At 36.7% G+C, this 24,877-nt stretch overlaps 2 protein-coding genes across 2 annotated transcripts in view; one reads left to right on the top strand and one right to left on the bottom strand.

Annotated features, from left to right (window-relative positions):
* LOC110453867 (transmembrane protein 145-like) overlaps positions 1–11,027 on the bottom strand; it is a 17,340-nt gene extending 6,313 nt beyond the window's left edge. The window contains exons 1-5 of the mRNA XM_021503052.1: positions 10,941–11,027; positions 5,155–5,229; positions 2,532–2,606; positions 1,823–2,023; positions 865–958 (exon numbers count right to left, since the gene is read on the bottom strand). Coding sequence (XP_021358727.1) covers positions 865–958; positions 1,823–2,023; positions 2,532–2,606; positions 5,155–5,229; positions 10,941–11,027 — 532 coding nt within the window. The remainder of the gene's footprint in view (positions 1–864; positions 959–1,822; positions 2,024–2,531; positions 2,607–5,154; positions 5,230–10,940) is intronic.
* Positions 11,028–13,193: 2,166 nt separating this feature from the next.
* On the top strand, positions 13,194–23,313 carry LOC110453872 (chondroadherin-like). Its single transcript, XM_021503058.1, has 3 exons — positions 13,194–13,321; positions 18,829–19,775; positions 22,486–23,313. The coding sequence occupies exons 2-3, from the start codon at positions 18,841–18,843 to the stop codon at positions 22,802–22,804; spliced, it is 1,254 nt and encodes a 417-aa protein (XP_021358733.1). The 5' UTR covers positions 13,194–13,321; positions 18,829–18,840; the 3' UTR covers positions 22,805–23,313.
* The last annotated feature ends 1,564 nt before the right edge of the window (positions 23,314–24,877 follow it).

Raw genomic sequence — 24,877 nt, 5'->3', positions numbered from 1 at the left:
ACAGACAGGTAGAGTGTGACGTCACAACTCCTGTCAGAGTACAGACAGGTAGAGTGTGACGTCACAACTCCTGTCAGAGTACAGACAGGTAGAGTGTGACGTCACAACTCCTGTCAGAGTACAGACAGGTAGAGTGTGACGTCACAACTCCTGTCACGTCAAAACAAAGTTAAACAACAGGAAACCAAAAACCTGCATCACTCATCTGTCCCGGCAACAGGTGCAGTAGGCCTGTATCAGTGATACCCTGTCCTAATAACAAGGATTACCCTTCCCTGTCATGTCATAACGAAGCCATAAGAAGAAATAATGAGGGGCTGTATTACCCATCTTCTGCTATAACAAAATATATGAAATAGGACTGCGCCATCGCTTACCTGAGATTTTCTTCTTAGCTGATGTATATATTTTAACGGTGTTGGAAGCAACAAACGAAATGTATCTTTCAAATGTTTCTTTATTTTTATTGATTGACCTGTGTGTGATAGAACGTACTCTTGGAAATTGTAAAATAACCTTCCCCGGGGATTCTTCATACATAATTCAACTTAAAACTATCACCATTTGAAAAAATGTCGAACCGCCAATAAGAAATAATCTGTTTACCACCCTCATTTAGAAAACATTTAATTCTTAACGTCAAAGATTGCAACAGTTCATATTAATTAAAAATTCGTTAAGTACTTAAATTCGGAACTGATATCATACAGACACACATTTGTAAACTATAATATGGACTATCTGTGAGGGAGTAGGAGGCTCTGACAGACCACGTACAATGATGATAATAGAATCGACCGGGCGTATCTAACTAAGTATGGTAAAATACAATGATGATAAGGGAGACAACCCGTGAACACTTACAGAACTCGTCCGCGGAGAACTCTCGGTGTAGCATGTCCTTCTCGTCCTTACTGTTCATCATGTGGAGCGAGTAGGTCAGATTCATACCTGACGGCTGGAAAAATAAGATACGTCAGTAGTCAATAAACACGTGGTGTCACCATCGGTAGGTCGATATAAATCAATAATGATCAGGGTAATAGTAAATATATTGAAATTAATGATAATTGGTCACACCGACTGACGGCATCGACCCTGGTCCCTACCAATCAAAATACGTACGCCTGTTATTTGGTCACACCGTCCAATGACCACGTCCCCAGTACCTACCCTTTACAATACGTACCCCTGTTGATTTGTCAATTCTACTAACGGTCACCCACCTATTCACTACCCTTCACTTTACATAACCCTGGCGATTGGTCACATCTACTAACGGTCCCCCCCCCCCCCCCTCGCCCCCCCCCCCCCCCTATTCCCTGCCCATCACTTTACATACCCCTGGTGGTTGGTCACATCTACTAACGGTCATCCCCTATTCCCTACCCATCACTTTACATACCTCTGGTGGTTGGTCACAACCACGGACGACCACGACCATAGTTCCTACCGTTTCAATACGTACCCCTGTTGATTTGTCACACCGACTGACGATGACTGGTCCGTCCTCTTAACAATACGTAACCCCGTTGATTGGTCACACCGACTGACGGTGAATGGTATATCCCCTTTACAATACGTACCCTTGTTGATTTGTCACACCGACTGACGATGACTGGTCCGTCCTCTTAACAATACGTAACCCCGTTGATTGGTCACACCGACTGACGGTGACTGGTATATCACCTTTACAATACGTACCCTTGTTGATTTGTCACACCGACTGACGGTGACTGGTCCCTCCCCTTTACAATACGTACCCTTGTTGATTTGTCACACCGACTGACGGTGACTGGTATATCCCCTTTTCAATACGTACCCCTGTTGATTGGTCACACCGACTGACGGCTATAAACCACCATCGCTCTCTCGTGGAGCGGAAGGTACGTCCTCCAGTACACTTGATGTAGTCCACGCCATTCTTTGTGGTTTCCACACATCCCGACCAGGAATATAGAATTGACAAGGAAATGATTTGGTTGTTTGCCGGATCCAGTACTGCTACCTTCTGGTCACAGGTCTGTAGCCAAACACAGAGGGATATCAGTTAGTGTCAGTAACATATACTATGATACTAGCATCATACAGTACTGCTACCTTCTGGGGGAGGGGGACGGGCGACATACAGCGATAAGGAATAAGCTGATATTCCAATACAGCAATATAATATTAAGAATATTTACAAAAACATATCATAAATGTCTTATTTGGTTGTTTTGTATTTACCTGACAATATGCAATAGTTCATGAGAGTCTTACTTGATTAGATATTGAAATATAATATTTATAAATACATTATACATATTCCTTGCCCCTTTAACATCATTAAGCTCAGCTGGTTAGAGTGTCCAGTAAGAGTTAGGAGGTCCGGGCCGGGGTTTGAACCCCAATTTTCCTGATACAAGTAGGTATAAACTTATCTTACTGTATCACCATAGTATCGTCACAGTGCTAAACAGCACGGATTACCAGAACGCTAAAGAGCTATACTGACCGACTACACGTCATTTCGGACTCTCAGTACCTACCAAGCTGGTCTTGTAAACACTGTCCCATTGACTTGACTCGTCAAAGTACAGCAGCACATTCTGTATGGAGTACGACTACAACAGATAGAAACAAACACACAATACCATTAAACCTCGTCTCTGTACAAGTAACAGCGTATCGGATTGGACTAGATTGATCACGTGCCTGTATATATGAAACTTTTCTTTTACCCAGGTGTCCCGGAAGGGGAAGTGTCTTTTGCTTCAACGTCGGCACCCTCCATGTTAACATTACATGGTCAAATCAAAGTAGTGTAACGTCCTGACACCAATAACTGGGATAGTGACAACAACAACAACAACAACAACAACAACAACAACAAACTGTTGAGTATACTTAAAAACATCAACCTCCATATCACACAAAGAAATAGCTTCTCACAACGTGGGACGATCTGCTTAGACAGCACATCGAATGTGTAGTAGACTGGCTACCAACCACTTAAGATTTTTATGAAGAGTTTCTCAACTACATTTTATTAATAGCTTATCTCCCCCTAATTTAGAACTCAGACATCCAAGTGACCAAAATCATAAGAGTTAAAAAAAATCTCTAAACAATTCAATATTCTAGAGACGGAAGTCAGTCTAAATGTGTAGTTGAAACACTGTTTACAATATAGAACTATGTAAACAGAACAACTTGTTTTTCTAGAAGTGTCTCATCTACTCCATTTAAGTAAAAGAGAAAGTAAATATCGTAATAGACTGTTAAATTAAACAATGCGGCATAATTTGACAGAACAATAACAATAAATATCTTGTTGAATTAAGATTCACTGCAGTCTTCCTGTGTGCTTAAAGTCATAAATATCCATGACCACACAGTTGTGTTTTTTCTTACGAATCAGAAACCACGAGTTTATTGCGCGGACGAATATTTACGTCCGCGCAATAAACTCGTGCTTTCTGATTCGTTAGAAAAACACAAGTGTGTGGTCTTACTTTTATCACATACCTTCCGTATTTGGTAGAGATCGATACAAAGTTTTTAGAAACTTTGATATTTTTTGCAAATACCGGGAACTGTTCAGGTCGCCATGACAAGGGGATTCCCATAAAAGTAGTTCCGGCTAGTAGGTAAATACAGCATTCCGTATTGCACATGTGCAATACAGAACGTTGCATGTCCTGGTCTGAAAATTGCTTGTGTTACTATAACAAGATTCAACAGGTAGGTGATAAAATATCATATCTATTACATTGCTTACAAGTTATTGAGGAATAGTATAGCTTTAGGGAACGGTGTTGTTCGTTCTACGAGCGATATCACTTCATGAGATGTGTGTGTAAATAGTGGTATCGTTGTTAGTCTTGCTGCTGTTACAGATTAATAAAATTCGGTAGTTTTCACCACCTTGATACACCTCAGTACTGGTAGATAGGGAGGCTACCATAACTCGTTCGTATCTAAAACCTAATTCGTATTTTGTAAAAAAAGAAATTGTTCACTGATCGAAAACAAGTAAAGTGCCGTTAAACATACTGTATTAGTATCCTGTATTTCTATTTTGCCGAGAACTGTTGACCATGAGCCCTGCACACAACAAAAATAATTTGAAAGGTCGAGAAAGGTACAATTCATGAACTAAATATATTCATATTTGTTGTTTACTCGGCACTAAAACAACACTGGACGATTCAATAGAGATGTTTTTGTCGGAATAGAATAACACCAAGTTTATAATCGGTCGAGTGACTAAATATGACCTCAACACTAGTGAGTACATACATAATATATTATGTGTCCTAATCACAGGATTAGCCCGGCCCGCGACCCATAAAACACGTACTAACATTTATAACACAGAAACCACAGGGACTTGTAGTATTACGGAGGGCCGTAAAATATGTCCCGTTTATCTATGTAAGGACGAAAGCGAATATCCAGATCTGTTTATAAAGTTCGACAGGTCAAAACATAATTTACATTTTGTACAATATTTACCTTTTAAACACACCTAGCAATACACAATGGACGTAATATCATAGTCATACACATGTAATTAGATAAAGACACATACAGGCGCCACAGGAAAGGATTATCTGCGGTCAGAAGGCCGGATACCTTATACATACCATACAATAGTACGTTTTGTTATGCTATTACTTATTTACGAGAAACATAATCATACAATGTCACCTTACATGTACGGCCAGACAATAACATGACCAGCTGTTGACCAATGGTCTCCGTTAGTACATGGTACTTGACTTCCTGAGTATCCCTGTTATTGGTAGATACGTATTTCTATCACACTGATCCTTTACTCACCAACACCCAGCTCAATCCATTAAACAAAGGAGCTGTTGATTACCGTTGCAACTCAAAGGTGTTGAGATAAATACAAATGTTTGAAGTTCGAACTATTTGTGAAGATTTAACTAACCCGAGATATATTTGACAATCATTTCATGAACAGTTTGATAATTTAAAAATAACAATAAATATTTTTTTTTATTTTCTTAACCTTAAATATCTATCAACAATTAGAGTGAAGCCATGTTTAAGCCATGTGTATTAGCATTGATTTGAACGAGTAAACATTTCATTTTTACATTGGCGAGGTGAACATCTCCACAACGACAATGTGGAACATACCTTAGGATATTCGAATGTATATCGTAGAATGCCTTTCGACGACAGGAAACAAAACCGGGTGATGAAATGCCAGTCCTGTAAATTGAAAAAAAAAAAAAAACATTTGAGCATATACTTAGTCGTACTTATAGATAATTTTGTGTTCGTTATTTTCGTGTTAATCCAAAGGAGCTAAATTATGATACAGTCGAACCTCGTTATCTCGAAGTCGACGGGGTCGTGGGGAAACTTCGAGTTATCCGAGTATTCGAGTTATGCGGGATCATAAATTTGGTATGAAATTTGCTGTTGGGACAAACCACTAGCAGTTGATTATTATAAATTAAGGTCTTCCTTCTCATTTGTAAACTGAAAACCTGGTGCTGAGGCACGATGACCATACAGCTAGGATGGGGTAAACATCAGTACGACGTTTATCACTATCAACATATCATTGTCATTTCCGAAAAGAGAAAACAATTACAATACAGGCGAGAAAACGGGATGTTTTTAATGATAGAGACTGGTTTACGTAAAATGCACACAGACACAAAACGCCACAGATTCTTTGTTTAACTTAAGCGTAATAAACACAAAAAACATAACGGGTGGATGTGGGTCGTCTTGTCCCTCAAATCAAGCTTTGAGTGGTTGCCCTCGTTTTCCTTGTCCTTATAAGTTAGCTAAGTATGGTTTAGAGACCTGGTCAAATTTAAAAGATATGGCAAGGAAAGGAAATTTGTAGAACCGTATTTAATGCCAGATGAACATATCACACACACAGGTAACTGCACTATGTTGGTAAAACTTGGTAATAGATATAGTTAGCCGAAACTACACTGCATCATACAGCTGTTTCATCCTTCCAAGACTCATTGGCGCTGCTAGGGGCCAAAAGTTGGAAACAACATTGTCTTAACTACTGTCCAAACAGAGGGTCAGGTGTGTAGAAACCCTTAATTCGTGAATTTAATAACGGAGGAGTACTAGTTAATTTTAGATAAAAAGGCAGAATTACAGAATGTAAAAATATAAACATCGATGAGAGTTCGAATTTGTTTTATTGTTTAGGATTTGTGTTTTTCATACCCTTTAAGTGGATCGAGAGAAAGACTGAAAATATACACTAAAATATAACAGAAATGATAAGCTTTAAATATTGACGCATTTTCTGAATTGTAGAGAACTATGTCTTTGACAAGTATGGAAAATAAAGCAGATAGGAGAGGGGAAATGGAGCAATTTCGATAAATGACGCTTATCCTCATTTCGAAAAGGAGGATACCCGTTTTAATATACAGGATATATCTCCTGACGAATGAATACGTTCTTTTTGACAACGGAGGTGATAATACCAGAGGCTAGCTATAGGCCATATCGTCGGAAGCGTATTCAAGGTACAGTTTGTATAAAATATACAACATTTGATATAGCGCCCTATCTAGCTAACATAAGCCACTCTAAAGCGCTTTACAGTACATAGATATATAGTTTTATACAGTCAATACAGTTAGCATATATATATTAATCAATACAATATTGAGGAATCCGCAGGAGCTGCCTTATCAGGCGCTAACTACTAGTCCTATGCCACCTAGCTAATATCTCCCTCTGTGTATATGCCTGTGTATAAGCTGTGTAGATACTTAACTGTCTCGACAGAAGTTCAATATTAGTAACACTCTACAATGTCCTTATGTAAAAGCATTCGTCGATCAAAGGCTAACTTGACATTTTCTTCTGTGCTTTCAAACTTACCACCGTGATCCCTGGTGTCCGTCTAGTGGTGTATGTCCGTGTTATAGACATACCCCGGATGTACGTAGTGTATCTTGTCTGTAAACTTAGGTGTTAGTTTAGTTTTCTATATCATGTGGCACGAAAATTTCGATTGAAAAGCGTTGTATTGATATTGATACAGTAAACAAGAGATATTTGTACATCACACCAAACATGGCGGTTATATCGACCGACTGCATGGGTTAGATACTTCAGAGAGTAGCAATAAATAACGTATGAAGGAGTTGTTTCCCTGTATTATAGTATAGAGCGTTAAATGTATTTGTAAACCCACACAGTTACTGGGTAGGGAGATCTAAAGTCCTGAAGTGGTAGTTTATTGTAATCTAGTGAATCAGGGTAGGATACCGGAGCGGCAAGGGCAGCTCCATCAAACTAAAGGTACCAAGTAAAAGGTACAGGCGGAGTGTAAACCAAGGATTCCGTCACGGTAGACTTATTTCGGATGGCTAAATGTTTCGGATGGCTAGGTTCTGATGACGGTTGGCCTAGCCATCGAAATCAAGGTCAACTCAATACTCATCAATACACTCGGACAATACCAGAGGGTCATTCAGCAGTTACTGTAAAATATTAGGAGCGAGACAGGTTGTTTTTCTTTCCAACATTTGAAAATGTTTGCTGTTGAATTTTTTTCTGATTATGCTCTGCTGATACTTGTAATATACGCTAGAAGAAGATGCTAGTGATTTTGGATCATTCAAGTAAGAAGTGCCCTCCCTTTATTCCTGATTCGGATAAAGGCGACTTATAAATAATTCTCGTCGGTGTTGAATTCCACCCCGCCTCCTGTATACTTTGTACCTTAACAAACACGTGCTTTTGCATTACTTAAGAATCCTTAGAAACGGTCACCATTATGAAAATTGTTGACAGCTTCTTTGAAACTTGCTATTTTGAATAATTTCATGTCAACTTTTTGTCATGATTTTCACTTTTTAAAAATGTATTCCAAATACAATTTGAATTAAAAAGTAGCTTACCTAAATATCGTATGTTCACTTGGCCTTAAAATGTAAATAACATTTAATTAAGGTCATAGGAGTGTATTGCTAAACGGAAATAGGAAGTACATCCCTAGTTGAAAATCCAATGTAGGGAGACAGTATCACAATTTCCGCATAACCAATGTTTAATATTAAAGTGATGAATATTGTATGATTATTATTGACAGAACAGTGTGTTCTTTCAATATTAAAGTATTACAAAGCAATCCAGGCATTAATTCAGTTGTTTTTTAATCAATGAGTCACATGTGTCAGGAAACCGGCTACCTATTTCACTACTGAGAAGTTTTTCAAGAACGATCACTCTTGCATGCAATTACTATGTGTATATGGTTTTATTACACAATGTCAATTTTTAATCGGTTTATAAATAATTAATTTTACACAATTTCATTATTTATGAAATTTATATACATCAATGCAATACTAATCTATGTTAGTATAATTTTTATTGACATTATTTTGCAAAAAATTGTGTGTTTCAAATATTTGTTCAACATTCACTCCTTTTTACATAAATTTCCATTTAAAATCCTTAACATTCTGACAACTTATATCTTTTTTGTGGCAGAAAATGTTCTTTACTTCAAAGCAATATAACTACAAAATTTGAATAAATTCTACTGAGAAATGGCGACACAATCCTATTACCTTAATACACTTGAAGAATGTTTTTCATCTTTTACACAAGGCTTCGTGATCTACCTAAACCCGATCAATGCATCACAATATCAATACATATTTCACAGGTACGTGTTAAGCGTCCCAGACAACTTGCTGGAGATTCAACGTCGCCCGGAACCTTGTTGGTCCGACCTAAGTCTAGTCTCGCTTTCCCCAGACTCTCGCTCTCGAGACCTTGTCCGTGCGATAGTCTAGTCAAATTCCTACTTCATTTTGGTGATTTCAATTCAAAGCCTGTCTACTAAAATTTCGATTAAATTTTCAACAGTAAAAGCTACAGTTAGCTATACTGAAATATATCATTGTGTACAATGAAGACGTTCTGGCTGTGTAACTGACATGGGAAGTATTTCATGGAAGTCGCTGTTTTGGTTTAGCGCTTTCTACAGGTTACAAAAATATAATAGGAACTGAACCAAACTCTCGCACGGACAAAATCTCAAGAGCGAGAGTTTAGGGAAAGCGAGACTTTCCTCTGTCAGTAGGTTAAGTCATTTTGGTCGCGGATTATGGCCGGATTATATGAACAATACACCCCGGGACCTAACTTACAGGATCACAGCGCAATAATGGAATTAATCAGTGTCTATAAACAACTTCTACGTGTCAGTAGTATTAACTGGTCAAGATCTGTGTAACGTAGGCTAAAAACATCTTATAAATATATAACAAGTTAGGTGTTACATAAATATATAACAAGGTATGTGTTACATAAATATATAACAAGGTATGTGTTACATAAATATATAAAAAGTTAGGTGTTACATAAATATATAACAAGTTAGATGTTACATAAATATATAACAAGTTAGGTTTCTATTGCTGACAAACTTACATAGTTTGTCATCAATAGCACTGTGTGTTATAGGACCATAACAACATCTGCTAAAACATGCATTGCTTAAATCACAAATTAGGTGTAACACGGTTACCGCGAGCGGTATATAATACGCCCGTCACACATTGAATGAACAGTTGTTTGTATGATTGAAATATATGAAGTATTTGTGAGTAGTTGATATTAAAAGAGAAATCATTCAACATAATTGGTAGATCAATGAGTGCAATACAACATCATGGAACGCATGCATCGAATTAATGAAACCAAGGGGCATAACTCCAATAATTACGAACTTGTCCGAGCTTTCCTGGTAATTAACCTTGTTGTGAAGTTTGAAGTTAATTCGTTAATAATTACTCGAGATATCGAGCGGACACTGTTTCGGCAAGTAAAGGGGCATAACCCCACAAATTATGGTCGGATAATGGCGGTTATCGAACTTGTGTGAGGTTATATGGTAATTAACCTTGTTGTGAAGTTTGAAGTTAATCCGTTAATAATTACTCGAGATATCGAGCGGACATCGTTCGCATTCCCGCCCGCGCGCCCGCGCGCCGCCCGACCGCCCACCCGCTCACGTGATAACATAATACGTCCCCGTCTTCGACGGGCGTATAAAAATAGATCAAAGATTGAGTGTTTACAGTGATCTGATGTCTCAATTATTTTCCCCACAATCGGTGACGGAAATCAAATTGAAGGGTTTTCTAAATTCTTTCATAATGGTATAGCATACGTTTGTATATCGTTTAAGTCAGACCTTAGTCGACAGTAATCCTAACTAGTTACAGAACTGACCACTCCTGAATACAGTACTGACCATTACTGGCCGGGTACTGACCATTAGTACGTTATGTCAACGAACAAGTATTACAATATGACCAGTGGTCAATGCTAACACCAACACTGGTCAACATATAACTATCAAATGGTTTTAAGTATTCGCGTCAATATTATCACAAAGACATATTCCAGGTGTCGATCGTGCCTAGCCGTTAGATGTATTGCACTCGGACAGTATTTAATGTTAGTTCTTAACTGTAATATCGTGTATTAGTGCCCTACATAGACGTTTGACCATTGTGACGTAACACTGTCCACTAGACAATAACTTTCAAACACATAACAAGAAAACTTTACTAGGGTTTTCAGTAACTCTAATCTTACGCGGCACTAGATAATTGTATGAATTAAAACGTTTTTATCTTTTATGAAAACATTCGTTCGAGGTACACACAATAAAGAGATATTATTTTGTAAAACACTTCTATAAGAACCGTCCAGCAGTCAAAGAACCGTTCCTTTACACCTGTTTGGTAGCGGCTTTAAAATAATGATAGTAATATTGTTTTTTGTTCAAAATGAAATCTGAGAGAAAACCAATCAATACCTGTCCGCCACGTTAAGAATTCAAACCTATCCGTCATATACCGGGTGTCTGAATTAAGATATTGAGTGTGACGGTGTTGACGTACCTGACTAGTAACAAGGGTACCATCAACCTTCTTCCCTAGGGTCTCCTGCCACAACAGAGGGAGGAGGAACAGAAACGTCCACCACATCATCTCAACAACGTACACAGGGACCTATAGGTCCGTCTTGTGTATTAAGGCCTTCAAACACCAACACAGGGACCGCAATAAGGTCCGCCGCCTATCTCTTGAACGACCTCGACGCCGTAATCATCGACGCCTAGTCACTGAAAGCCTTCAAACAGGCGGTACACATAGACCCTGAGGTTTATCCTGTCTCTGTATCTAAACACTGTATAGCAGACCTTGGGTCCCAACAATGGTAAGAGACCTGGAAGTCCGGTCTAGTATCTGTATAGAGCGGTGAGAGTGTAGAATTCCATCGGGTGTATCGGTCCCGTGTCGCTATACCACGGTGTACATATACAGTCGTGTAGGAAGTCGGGTATGTTGGACTCTAGGTGGAATTAAGATCAATAATCCCAACAATGAATTATATGAAAGCCATGCATATACTGAACGCGTTATAATAAACATTGGCTCGTGTAAGTATAAAAGTAGACCAAACACAGTGATACGATACACGAGTGTTTGGACGTGAGGACAAACAGTGATACACGTGTGTTTGTATGTGACGACACAATAATACACGTTTGTTTGTATGTGACGACACAATGATACATGTGCGTTGGTATGTGACGACACAATTATACACGTGCGTTGGTATGTGACGACACAATGATACACGTGTGTTGGTATGTGACGACACACAATGATAAAAGAGTGTTGGTACGTGACGACACAATGATGAAGTTTGAAGTTAATGCCACCCGCTCACGATACACGTGTGTTGGTATGTGACGACACAATTATACACGTGCGTTGGTATGTGACGACACAATGATATACGTGTGTTGATACGTGACGACACAATGATACGCGTGTGTTGGTATGTGACGACATAATGATACACGTGCGTTGGTATGTGACGACACAATGATACACGTGCGTTGGTATGTGACGACACAATGATATACGTGTGTTTTTATGTGACGACACAATGATTCACGTGCGTTGATAAGCGACGACACAATGATACACGTGTGTTTGTATGTGACGACACAATGATACGCGTGTGTTGGTATGTGACGACACAATGATACACGTGCGTTGGTATGTGACGACACAATGATACACGTGTGTTTGTATGTGACGACACAATGATACACGTGTGTTGGTATGCGACGACCCACAATGATACAAGAGTGTTGGTATGTGACGACACAATTATACGCGTGTGTCGGTATGTGACGACACAATGATACACGTGCGTTGGTATGTGACGACACAATACTACACGTGTGTTGGTATGTGACGACACAATGATACACGTGCGTTGGTATGTGACGACACAATGACACGTGTGTTTGTATGTGACGACACAATGATACACGTGCGTTGGTATGTGACGACACAATACTACACGTGTGTTGGTATGTGACGACACAATGATACACGTGTGTTTGTATGTGACAACACACACTGATACAAGTGTGTTTGTATGTGACGACATAATGATACACGTGTGTTTGTATGTGACGACACACACTGATGAATGTGTGTTTGTATTTGACGGAAACAGAAAGTTTATTCCTTAAGAAAATGAACAGTTATTTACATCAATTCAGGTAAAGCAGTAATGTTACAACTAGTACAGTAAAGCAGAAATTTTACGTCTGATTTTAATAAGGAAAAGAATAATTCTACATGTAATGAAGATCAACGGTAATTTAACATTTAATGAGGTGACATGTAAACTGGCGGAGCAGGTTTTACAATGCTTTTCTATCTCTACAGATTTGACTTAGTCTCTGATAATGAGACAGTTCGAAGACAAGTTCCACTGAAGGTAAAATGTAGGAAATAGAACTTCATAACTTAGAGTGCGGCATTCTTTGGGGCGAAGAGGGGAGTTAGGAACTGACTTTCTATATCAAGATTATATCAAATGTAGGTTATGATATGCTTATAAACGGGAACATTACTTAATTCTATTTAAGTCTAGTTCGCGGGTTTTTAAATATATCAGTAGATAAACACGGAAAGATCCTGTCTATTTAGAGTGAGAGACCGTGCTGATTTATGTGATGACTTCATACTACAAAATACGCCGAGATATGATAATCGGCTTGAGTGGCGTTATCATCCCTGATAAGGCCGAGCCTCAAGCAAAGTTCAATCACAGCCTCTGTTCACGGCAATTATAGCGTCTCACAGGACACATACCTGTTAACTGCAATGACGTCACAGTACTGACAGCACATGTGTAGTTTAGAATTTCGTGAGGAACTACCTAGAGGATAGTATTTACCGTACACCAAACTGTGAGTATACGAGTTCCGTGTATCTAAATATCACACTACCTTGTAAATAACGTATATTACATTCCATTACTCGTATATAACTCACAAGTACCCGTATATAACAAACAAGTACCCGTATATAACATACAAATACCCGTATATAACATACAAGTACCCGTATATAACAAACAAGTACCCGTATATAACATAAAAATATCCGTATATGACATGCAAGTATCCGTATATAACATACAAGTACCCGTATATAACAAACAAATACCCGTATTTAACATGCAAATACCCGTATATCACATACAAGTACCCGTATATAACATACAAGTACCCGTATAAAACATACAAGCAAGTACCCTTATATAACATGCAAGTAATCATATATAACATACAAGTGCCCGTATAAAACCAACAAATACCCGTTTATAACATATAAATACACGTATATAACATACAAGTACCATTTATTACAAACAAATTCCCGTATATAACATACAAGCAAGTTCCCGTATATAACATATAGTTACCCGTATAAAACATAAAAGCAAGAACCCTTATATAACATACATGTTCCCGTATATAACATATAAGTACCCGTATATAACATACAAATACCCGAATATAACATGCAAGTACCCGTATATAACATAGAAGTACCCTTATATAACATACAAGTACCCGTATATAACATAGAAATATCCTTATATAACATACAAATACCCGTATATAACATACAAGTACCCGTATAAAACATACAAGCAAGTACCCTTATATAACATGCAAGTACTCATATATAACATACAAGTGCCCGTATAAAACCAACAAATACCCGTTTATAACATATAAATACACGTATATAACATACAAGTACCCGGATATAACAAGCAAGTACCCGTATATAACATAAAAATATCCGTATATGACATTCAAGTATCCGTATATAACATACAAGTACCCGTATAAAACATACAAGCAAGTACCCTTATATAACATGCAAGTAATCATATATAACATACAAGTGCCCGTATAAAACCAACAAATACCCGTTTATAACATATAAATACACGTATATAACATACAAGTACCCGGATATAACAAGCAAGTACCCGTATATAACATAAAAATATACGGGTATTTGTATATCACATACAAGTACCCGTATATAACATAAAAATATACGGGTATTTGTATATCACATACAAGTACCCGTATATAACATACAAGTATCCGTATATAACATACAAGTACCCGTATAAAACATACAAGCAAGTACCCTTATATAACAAACAAATACCCGTATATAACATATAAATACCCGTTTATAATATACAAGTACCCGTATATAACATACAAATACCCGAATATAACATGCAAGTACCCGTATATAACATAGAAGTACCCCTATATAACATACAAGTACCCGTATATAACAAACAAGTACCCGTATATAACATAAAAATACCCGTTTATAACATACAAACAAGTATCCGTTTATAACATACAAGTTCCCGTATATAACATACAAATACCGGTATGTAACATGCAAGTTCCCGTATATAACATACAAATACCCGTATAAAACATAAAAGCAAGTACCCTTATATAACATACAAATACCGATATATAACATACAAGTTCCCGTATATAAACATACAAATACCCGTATATAAAATAAAAGCAAGTACCCTTATATAACAAACAAATCCCCGTATATAACATACAAATACCCGTTTATAACATACAAACAAGTATCCGTTTATAGCATACAAGTTCCCGTATATAACATACAAATACCCGTATATAACATGCAAGTACCCGTGTATAACATAGAAGTACCCTTATATAACATACAAGTACCCGTATATAACATAGAAATATCCTTATATAACATACAAATACCCGTATATAACAAACAAATACCCGTTTATAACATACAAGTACCCATGTATAACATACATATACCCGTATATAACATACAAGTACCCGTATATAACATACAAATACCCGTTTATAACATACAAACAAGTATCCGTTTATAGCATACAAGTTCCCGTATATAACATACAAATACCGGTATGTAACATACAAGTTCCCGTATATAACATACAAATACCCGTATATAACATAAAAGCAAGTACCATTATATAACATACAAATACCCGTATATAGTATACAAGAGAGTACCCATATATAACATACAAGTACCCTTATAAAACCAACAAATACCCGTTTATAACATCTAACTGTATATCAAAGCAACTGTATGTTATACCCTGTATAACATACAGTTACCCGTATATAACAAACAAGTTCCCGTATATAACATACAAGTACCCGTATATAACACACAAATACCCGTTTATAACATACAAGTTCCCGTATATAACATACAAATACCCGTATATAACATTAAAGGAGGTACCCGTATATAACAAACAAGTACCAGTTTAAAGCATACAAGTACCCGTATATAACAAACAATTACTCGTAAATAACTTACAAGTACCCGTATTTAACAAACAAGTACCCGTATATAACAAGCAAGTACCCTTATATAGCATACAAGTACCCGTATATAACAAACAAGTACCCGTATATAACAAGCAAGTACCCGTATATAACATACAAGTTCCCGTATATAACATACAAGCAAGTACCCTTATATAACATGCAAGTACCCATATATAACATACAAGTACCCGTATATAACATACAAGCAAGTACCCTTATATAACATACAAGTACCCGTATATAACATACAAGTGGCCGTATATAGCATACAAGTACCCGTATATAACATACAAATACCCGTATATATCATACAAGTACCCGTATATAACATACAAGCAAGTACCCTTATATAACATACAAGTACCCGTATATAACATACAAGTGGCCGTATATAGCATACAAGTACCCGTATATAACATACAAATACCCGTATATATCATACAAGTACCCGTATATAACATACAAGCAAGTACCCTTATATAACATACAAGTACCCGTATATAACATACAAGTGGCCGTATATAGCATACAAGTACCCGTATATAACATACAAATACCCGTATATATCATACAAGTACCCGTATATAACATACAAATACCCGTATATATCATACAAGTACCCGTATATAACATACAAGTACCCGTATATAACATACAGTTACCCGTATATAACATACAAGTACCCATATATCACATACCAGTACCAATATATAACATACGAATATAAACATATACCCTTATGATCTTATTTGTTGTTATTAATGAGTTGATTCCTTAGTATATATATATATAAATATATATGGGATTTTACTGCTATATTTATTCTTTGACCCATATATAAATATATATAAATAGATGCTAAAAATTGTTCTTTCTTTTAACCGCAAGTTCATGTAAGACTAGAACTGTAGCCTGTTTCCTTTGTTACGAATCAAAATCAAGGTTTAGGTGTGAAGATAAATACAAATTACTACCTAAAATAATTTAACATTTCCTTTAGATGAAGGAACGTTAGTTAAAACCATATTGATCGTTCAACGGGAGGTAACTCGTAAGTGTGTATTATGATTGGTGTAAATACGCCGCATACTAATACTCGACATTGAGCTCTGTTATTCCTTGGAAAGCTACCAATCACGTGATAGTTATGAGAGATAAAATGCGTAAGAAATATTGTAATGTATAGCAAGAACTGTAAACATTTGAAAGCCCGTTGCAAAAGGTGCGATCACAGCTCGTATCTAAAACAAAGATTGTTTTCATAGAAACTGATCTATGAACCAATCCAAAAAAAGCAGCGTTTTTGACAAGATAAAGGTGTTGAAAATAGTGAAAGGGAAAACTAGTTTTTGTGACAGAAATCCCCTACTCGGAAAATGAGAAAAACTGGGAAAACCACGTTACATATAGTTAACGCTGTGTTAGTAACATAGATCATTTTGAGGACGAGACAGCACTTGGATCTGATTTAGGTTTACATGGCGGGTGTCATCGGTGAAGACTTTGTTGGTGACCCTACCGGAACATGTGACCTTTTTTGTCATTGTACTTTTACTTTTACGCCATGTAACTAGACAGACAGACAGACATTACATTATTTTCGCCATGTAACTAGACAGACAGACATTACATTATTTACGCCATGTAACTAGACAGACAGACATTTTATTATTTACTCCATGTAACTAGACAGACAGACATTTTATTATTCAAGCCATGTAACTAGACAGACAGACATTTTATTATTCAAGCCATGTAACTAGACAGACAGACATTATATTATTTAAGCCATGTAACTAGACAGACAGACATTATATTATTTACGCCATGTAAATAGACAGACAGACATTATATTATTTACTCCATGTAACTAGACAGACAGACATTATATTATTTACGCCATGTAAATAGACAGACAGACATTATGTTATTTACGCCATGTAACTAGACAGACAGACATTACATTATTTACGCCATGTAACTAGACAGACAGACATTATATTATTTACGCCATGTAACTAGACAGACAGACATTATATTATTTACGCCATGTACCTAGATAGAAAGACATTGTATTATTTACGCCATGTAACTAGACAGACAGACATTATATTATTCTAGTTCTGTCATTGTACTTTTACTTTTACGCCATATAACTAGACAGACAGACATTATATTATTTACGCCATGTAGCTAGACAGACAGACATTATATTATTTACGCCATGTAACTAGAGAGACAAACATTATATTATTTACGCCATGTAACTAGACAGACAGACATTTTATTATTTACGCCATGTAACTAGACAGACAGACATTATATTATTCTAGTTCTGTCATTGTACTTTTACTTTTACGCCATATAACTAGACAGACAGACATTATATGATTTACGCCATGTAACTAGACAGACAGACATTATATTATTCTAGTTCTGTCGATTTTGGAATCGAATCACGGTTCTGTTGAATAACCTTTTTTCCCTTCGGTTTGGGAACAATCCTATCACTATTGAATTAGATATATCACCGATACAGATTTATCACATACTGTACTGTGTTATCCATTGACTATACCCACGTCATATTTTATTGCGTATTGACCTACGTAATATGATCTATCAGCCCTGCGATTGGTTATAAGTTTCAATTGGTTTCAATTGTGACGTCACGCCTAGGACAAGTACATAACGTCACAGACTTACGCAATGGAGTCAAAATGGCGGCTTTTTTCATTTTAAGGTTGCATGAACATTTTCGTTGTAAACGAATAAAGGCCACAAATCTTGATTATGTGACAAAAAGGATCATACACTCGTTTTCATTTCATATGAAATGTATAAAATCGTCACGAATTTTTAAATTGAAAAATTCTTAGACTCGTTTCATAAATCTCGTATGAAATGGAAACTCATGCAAGATCCTATATATGTTAAATGAACGGTGAACGGTCCTATAAATAACAAAGCTTGAGAACAACATTGAATCTGTTTATTTTTTTCAGACTAATCACAATATGGCTCGGACCTGGGCACTGGTCATCACTCTTTGCATGCTGGTCAGTTGCATCACTGAAGAAATACCCGGATGTGTTTTTCTGGATATTAACACTAACACATTCAACTGCACTTCCGGTAACATTACGTCATTTCCGACACGTGAACAAATCCCTTACGGTGTCTCAGCTATCGACTTATCTCATAACAAGCTGGTACATATCCCGCATATTAACATCACTGCACCCCAAGCCCTGAAACACCTTAATCTCTCCCGAAACCATATCTCGTCAGTGAGCCAGGCCGCCTTTACAGATCTCACGGCGCTCGAAACGCTTGATCTGTCCTACAATCTCCTTCGCGGATCTGATCTGATCGTGAAGCAGTATCGTCTCGTGATGAGCGAGTTCCACAGTCTGCGGGTGCTCATCCTTAGGGGTAATGCCTTGGGGATGATAGAACGTCTCACGTTCAGGGAATTTGGTTACGATCGGCTCGAGGAGCTGGATTTGTCTTTCTGTGCGATCTCTACTCTTCAACATCTCGCACTCGAAAATCTCATGAGACTTCGTGTCCTTGACCTTAGTCACAACAATTTGGCCACCTTTGACACTGCTGCGTTTTCAGGGGTCACGCACCTGCATAGCCTCGATCTGAGCTATAACAAACTTACAGAGATCACGGACATGCACCTGACTCTTACGTCATCATTGCATTTCATCAACCTTGACAATAACCTGATCACGGCCATCAGAGACAACGCATTCTCCGGAGTGTCAGGACTTGAACGTCTGGGCCTGCGCAGCAACCGTCTACACCGGATTACACAGCTGTCGCTCCCTACGGACATGCACAGAGCTCCCGATCTCGATAACAATCCCTGGTCATGTGACTGCCATACGAAGTGGATCATCTCGCCAGACTCCGTCCTCCGCACTCTCAACGCGTCCATAATGTAAGTAGGAACGTTTTAATTACAACGACGTATCAGTTATTTAAATATGATTTAATTGCCTCTCAAACTTTCTTATTATGTTATACTCTCTCGATAGATATTCCTTGCGAACGAACGTGGGAAAAGAATCTCCTCCAGTAGTTTTGATTTTTTTAAATGTAAGAGTCCGCGCGTACAAATGTTGTAAAATGCTAGCAAACTACATTAAAATGCTTTTAAAGGAGATAACTCGTGTTAGTGATCTATCATGCTTTGAACTAAAGGGAATGGGAGTAAAGATTTTTGTTTTTATACAAACTCCTTACAAATAATACAATATATGTATGAGAAAATATGTTTTCATTCATGGGATGATATTTTGAGTGGTGCTGTTTGTCAATGTTACGCCGCTGATGTACTCTTCTGAGGTTTCAATCACGTTCAAGTCTCGTTTTGATCTTGTGTAACAGGTGTTTTTATCACATAATGCACTGTGTTATCCAGTGAATATACCCATGTCATATTATTTTGCGTATTAACCAATGTAATATTACCTATCAGTCCTGTGATTGGTTGTAAGTTTCAATTGTTTCAATTTTGACGTCACACCTAGGACAAGTTACATGACGTCACAGACTTAAGCACTGGAGTCAAAATGGCGGCTTTTTACATTTCAAGGGTGCATGACAATTGTCGTTTTACACGAAGAAAGGCCACAAATCTTGATCATGTGATAAAAAGGATCTAACACTTGTTTTCATTTCATATGAAATTTATGAAATGGAAACTCATGTAAGATCTTTCATGTAATATTTTTATGTAAGTTATAATCAATTTAAATAGCAAACATGCGGCTGAAAAATGTGAAAACATTTTTTTTTTAAATTTACCAAATTAGACGCCAATTTGAAAATGTGTATTTCTTGCGCTTCACGAAAGACCAAAATCTCACCTTTTTGACACTTGATTGATCACGTAAATCGTCATTGTGTCGCCATTTTGAATTTTAGCAAGTTCATTTTTGCTGTACAGCTTTATTATATTCAATGTGACGAAAGAAATATGCAATAAAGAGGAAAGTAATACATGATTGGTATTTTTTTCACATTTATTGTAACTGAAGCAAATAACGCAAATAGTAATGGGATCAAAACAAAACAAAAAACTGACCCCCATTTTTGTGGCTAATTTAGAAAGAGAAACTCATTTTTCTTATTCGTTAAATAAAAAAGTTAATAGCAGAACTTAATAAATCAAGCGTTAAATTTGCAAAAATCGGTGAAAAAATCAGATTTTTTTCTTTAAAAAATAAGGGGTAGGGGCAATCTAAATCGCTTTTTTTTAGATAAAAGTACGATATTAAGAAATTTTACCTCCACAATTTACACAAAAATAGAAAATACCGGTTTTGTTTTTAATTCAACAAACATTCATACATATCTGATAACACTTTGAGGATATTGTATGAATTTTTTCTGCAAATGGTAAAAAAAAACGAAACCTCCGAAAATCACATATTATATCATATTGGTGTCTTTGATCGATCATAGCACAAAGATGAACACACGGACATATCCTTTTTGTATTTATGCCATTAGCTCCTTTTTCCAAAATAGCGTATTAGAATAAAAAATAATAATACAGGAATACTTCTCAGAGGTGTACATCACTACTGACATCAACAATGGCGGTCAGTTTTAACCGCTTTGGTGCCAGACACCAAAGTTTCTCTTGTCCGCGCTGGGTGGTCAGGTGGTGCAGTGGATATCGCACTTGCCTTCCACCAAGGCGGCCAGGGTTCGATTCCCCGATCGGACGGGAAAAGGTTGGGGTCACCTGCCCGACCACGTGGGTTTTCTCCGGATACTCCGGTTTCCTCCCACAATAAGAACCCCCACGCGCTAACAACCGGGCCAACAAGAGTGATTAATATAAGTTGAAATAACTTGTTTCATAATTGTTGTAAAATAAATAAAGTGTATATTTTATGGTTACTGCAAATCTGACTTATGTTTACCGTGTATGGTTACAGTATATCTGACTTATGTTTAACTTGTATGGTTACAGTAAATCTGAATTATATTTAACTTGTGTGGTTACAGTAAATCTGAATTGTATTTAACTTGTATGGTTATAGTAAATCTGACTTATATTCAACTTGTATGGTTTCAGTAAATCTGACTTATATTTAACTTGTATGGTTACAGTATATCTGACTTATATTTAACTTGTATGGTTACAGTAAACCTGACTTATGTCTAACTTGTATGGTTTCAGTCAATATGACTTATATTTAACTTGTATGGTTACAGTAAATCTGACTTATATTCAACTTGTATGGTTTCAGTCAATCTGACTTATATTTAACTTGTGTGGTTACAGTAAATCTGACTTATATTCAACTTGTATGGTTTCAGTCAATCTGACTTATATTTAACTTGTGTGGTTACAGTAAATCTGACTTATATTCAACTTGTATGGTTTCAGTCAATCTGACTTATATTTAACTTGTGTGGTTACAGTAAATCTGACTTATATTCAACTTGTATGGTTTCAGTCAATCTGACTTATATTTAACTTGTGTGGTTACAGTAAATCTGACTTATATTCAACTTGTATGGTTTCAGTCAATCTGACTTATATTTAACTTGTGTGGTTACAGTAAATCTGACTTATATTCAACTTGTATGGTTTCAGTAAATATGACTTATATCTAACTTGTATGTTACAGATGTACCTATCCATCGCGACTCCGAGGCTTGGACATATTCGACATTGACGAAGCTGACCTAGCCTGCCCGCAGTCCCTGTTGACTATATTAACGACCCTGTTAATAACACTCGCTATCATCATCATTTTCGGCGGATTATTTATGCTGCTGTACCACAAGCGGGCATTGCTCAAGTGTGTACGGGGTACCGGGGTCAAAGGTCGATACGTGGCTGTGTATTCACATGACAGGGAGGACGCCGGCGTAACGTTGGAAATGGACCCGACTTTTGACAAATCAAATCTTGAGAAAGAGGCTGACTCAGAAGTGTACGCTTAACATGTAACCATTAATTTTGTTTACAAAATATAAATGGTTAAATCATATCTAGGGAACACTTTGTTGACAAGGAATTATAAGTGCAACAATTTCGATACAGCCATTGTTTTATATTTTTGTAATATGTATTTATTGTTTTCATAAACGTTTCTGTATTTTGAATTTCATGTACATCATTTTTTTCAGTATCGCATACATATGAAATGCCTGATGTTCAAAACTTTATTAGCGGAAAGAAAGAACAATGGGCGAGTCCCCTGTAATTCGTCTCCCCTTTCATCGATATAAGATAGTTCTGTCAGCGTGATTAATTTATTTTTTCTTCCTTTAGCGTGTGTGTGAGTGTGTGCTTGTAAAATATGCAGTAATATGATGCCAATATCAACAAGAAACAAGAAAAGTAGATCGAGGAGATTGGCGGAGAAAAATATCACCATCAGGTCTATTTATTGTGGACTAGTTGACTTAAACTTCGAATTTGCATATTCATAAAATGATCAGTTATTTTGAACTATTTTATCTGTTTTGTTGTTTATTTTGTTAAAACATTTTCAATGAAGAAAACAAATTACACAATACCAGAGCTGTTAATCTAGCATGCGGATAAACGAAGCTAAGAAGTTTAATATTTGAAGTTCGACACCAGTGACTGTCTTGTTTTATAGATCTATACCTATACCGGCTACACAATTACTGTTGATCCTGTTAACTGTCATACACGAGTGTCATAAGGTCCGAGAGTTCACAAACGGAAGGTTTGAAGCAAAACAAAACGCCCCAGACTTTTCGTCCCCTGTGCAAACTCGAACACATATATTGAATCACATCAAAAGTATACTTTTTTCAAAATTTGAATACCTATTAATTCCATTCATTCAAAAGTCTGTCAACAGGTGCTCATTAAAACTCCTCAATAGCTCAGTAATTAACCTCATCTCATTTTAGATAGGAATTACATTCGTTCGAAACATTTGTTAATTTTCTGATTTAGTTGTGCTATACACATAAACATTTCGGTTCCTTTTGTACTGACACCGAGTTCGGAGTTTGACATCGAGTTAAGATTTGGACATCGAGTTTGGATTTTGACATCGAGTTAGGATTTAGACATCGAGTTAGGATTTGGACACAGAGTTAGGATTTTGACATCGAGTTAGGATTTGGACATCGAGTTAGGATTTTGACGAGTTAGGATTTGGACACCTAGTTAGGATTTTGACAACGAGTTAGGATTTGGACACCTAGTTAGGATTTTGACATCGAGTTAGGATTTGGACACAGAGTTAGGATTTTGACATCGAGTTAGGATTTTGACATCGAGTTAGGTTTGGACACCTAGTTAGGATTTTGACAAAGAGTTAGGATTTGGACACCTAGTTAGGATTTTGACATCGAGTTAGGATTTGGACACAGAGTTAGGATTTTGACATCGAGTTAGGATTTTGACATCGAGTTAGGATTTGGACATCGATTTAGGATTTGGACATCAAGTTAGGTTTGGACACCTAGTTAGGATTTTGACAACGAGTTAGGATTTGGACACCTAGTTAGGATTTTGACATCGAGTTAGGATTTTGACATCGAGTTATGATTTGGACACCGAGTTAGGATTTGGATACCGAGTTAGGACTTTGACCTTGTATATGACGACGCGTTATCTTCTACATTACTCATACAACAATAAAACAAGACAATAACATTTTAAAATTATTTTTTTTAAGTAGTGTTTGAATACACAACAAAAGAACAACTTTCCTCTACTGCGATTCTGTGAACAAGGAGTAGTTTGTGGGAACGCTGTCCCTGTTTGTGTGAACGGTGTCCCTGTTTTTATTGTTACAGAACTGACTTGTAATGTTGGTGGGGTAGACCATTGTAATGTCTATAGTGTATTAGTATGATATATATTTCCGTCTACATTATGTTAGTAAAATATTATTTCCGGCTATAGTGTATTAGTATGATATATATTTCCGTCTACATTATGTCAGTTAAATATTATTTCCGGCTATAGTGTATTAGTATGATATATATTCCCGTCTACATTATGTACATGTAATATATTATTTCCGG

Source organism: Mizuhopecten yessoensis, unplaced genomic scaffold, assembly GCF_002113885.1.
Source record: "Mizuhopecten yessoensis strain PY_sf001 unplaced genomic scaffold, ASM211388v2 scaffold7529, whole genome shotgun sequence".
NCBI lineage: Eukaryota > Metazoa > Mollusca > Bivalvia > Pectinida > Pectinidae > Mizuhopecten > Mizuhopecten yessoensis.
This window is presented reverse-complemented; position numbering and strand designations above follow the sequence as displayed.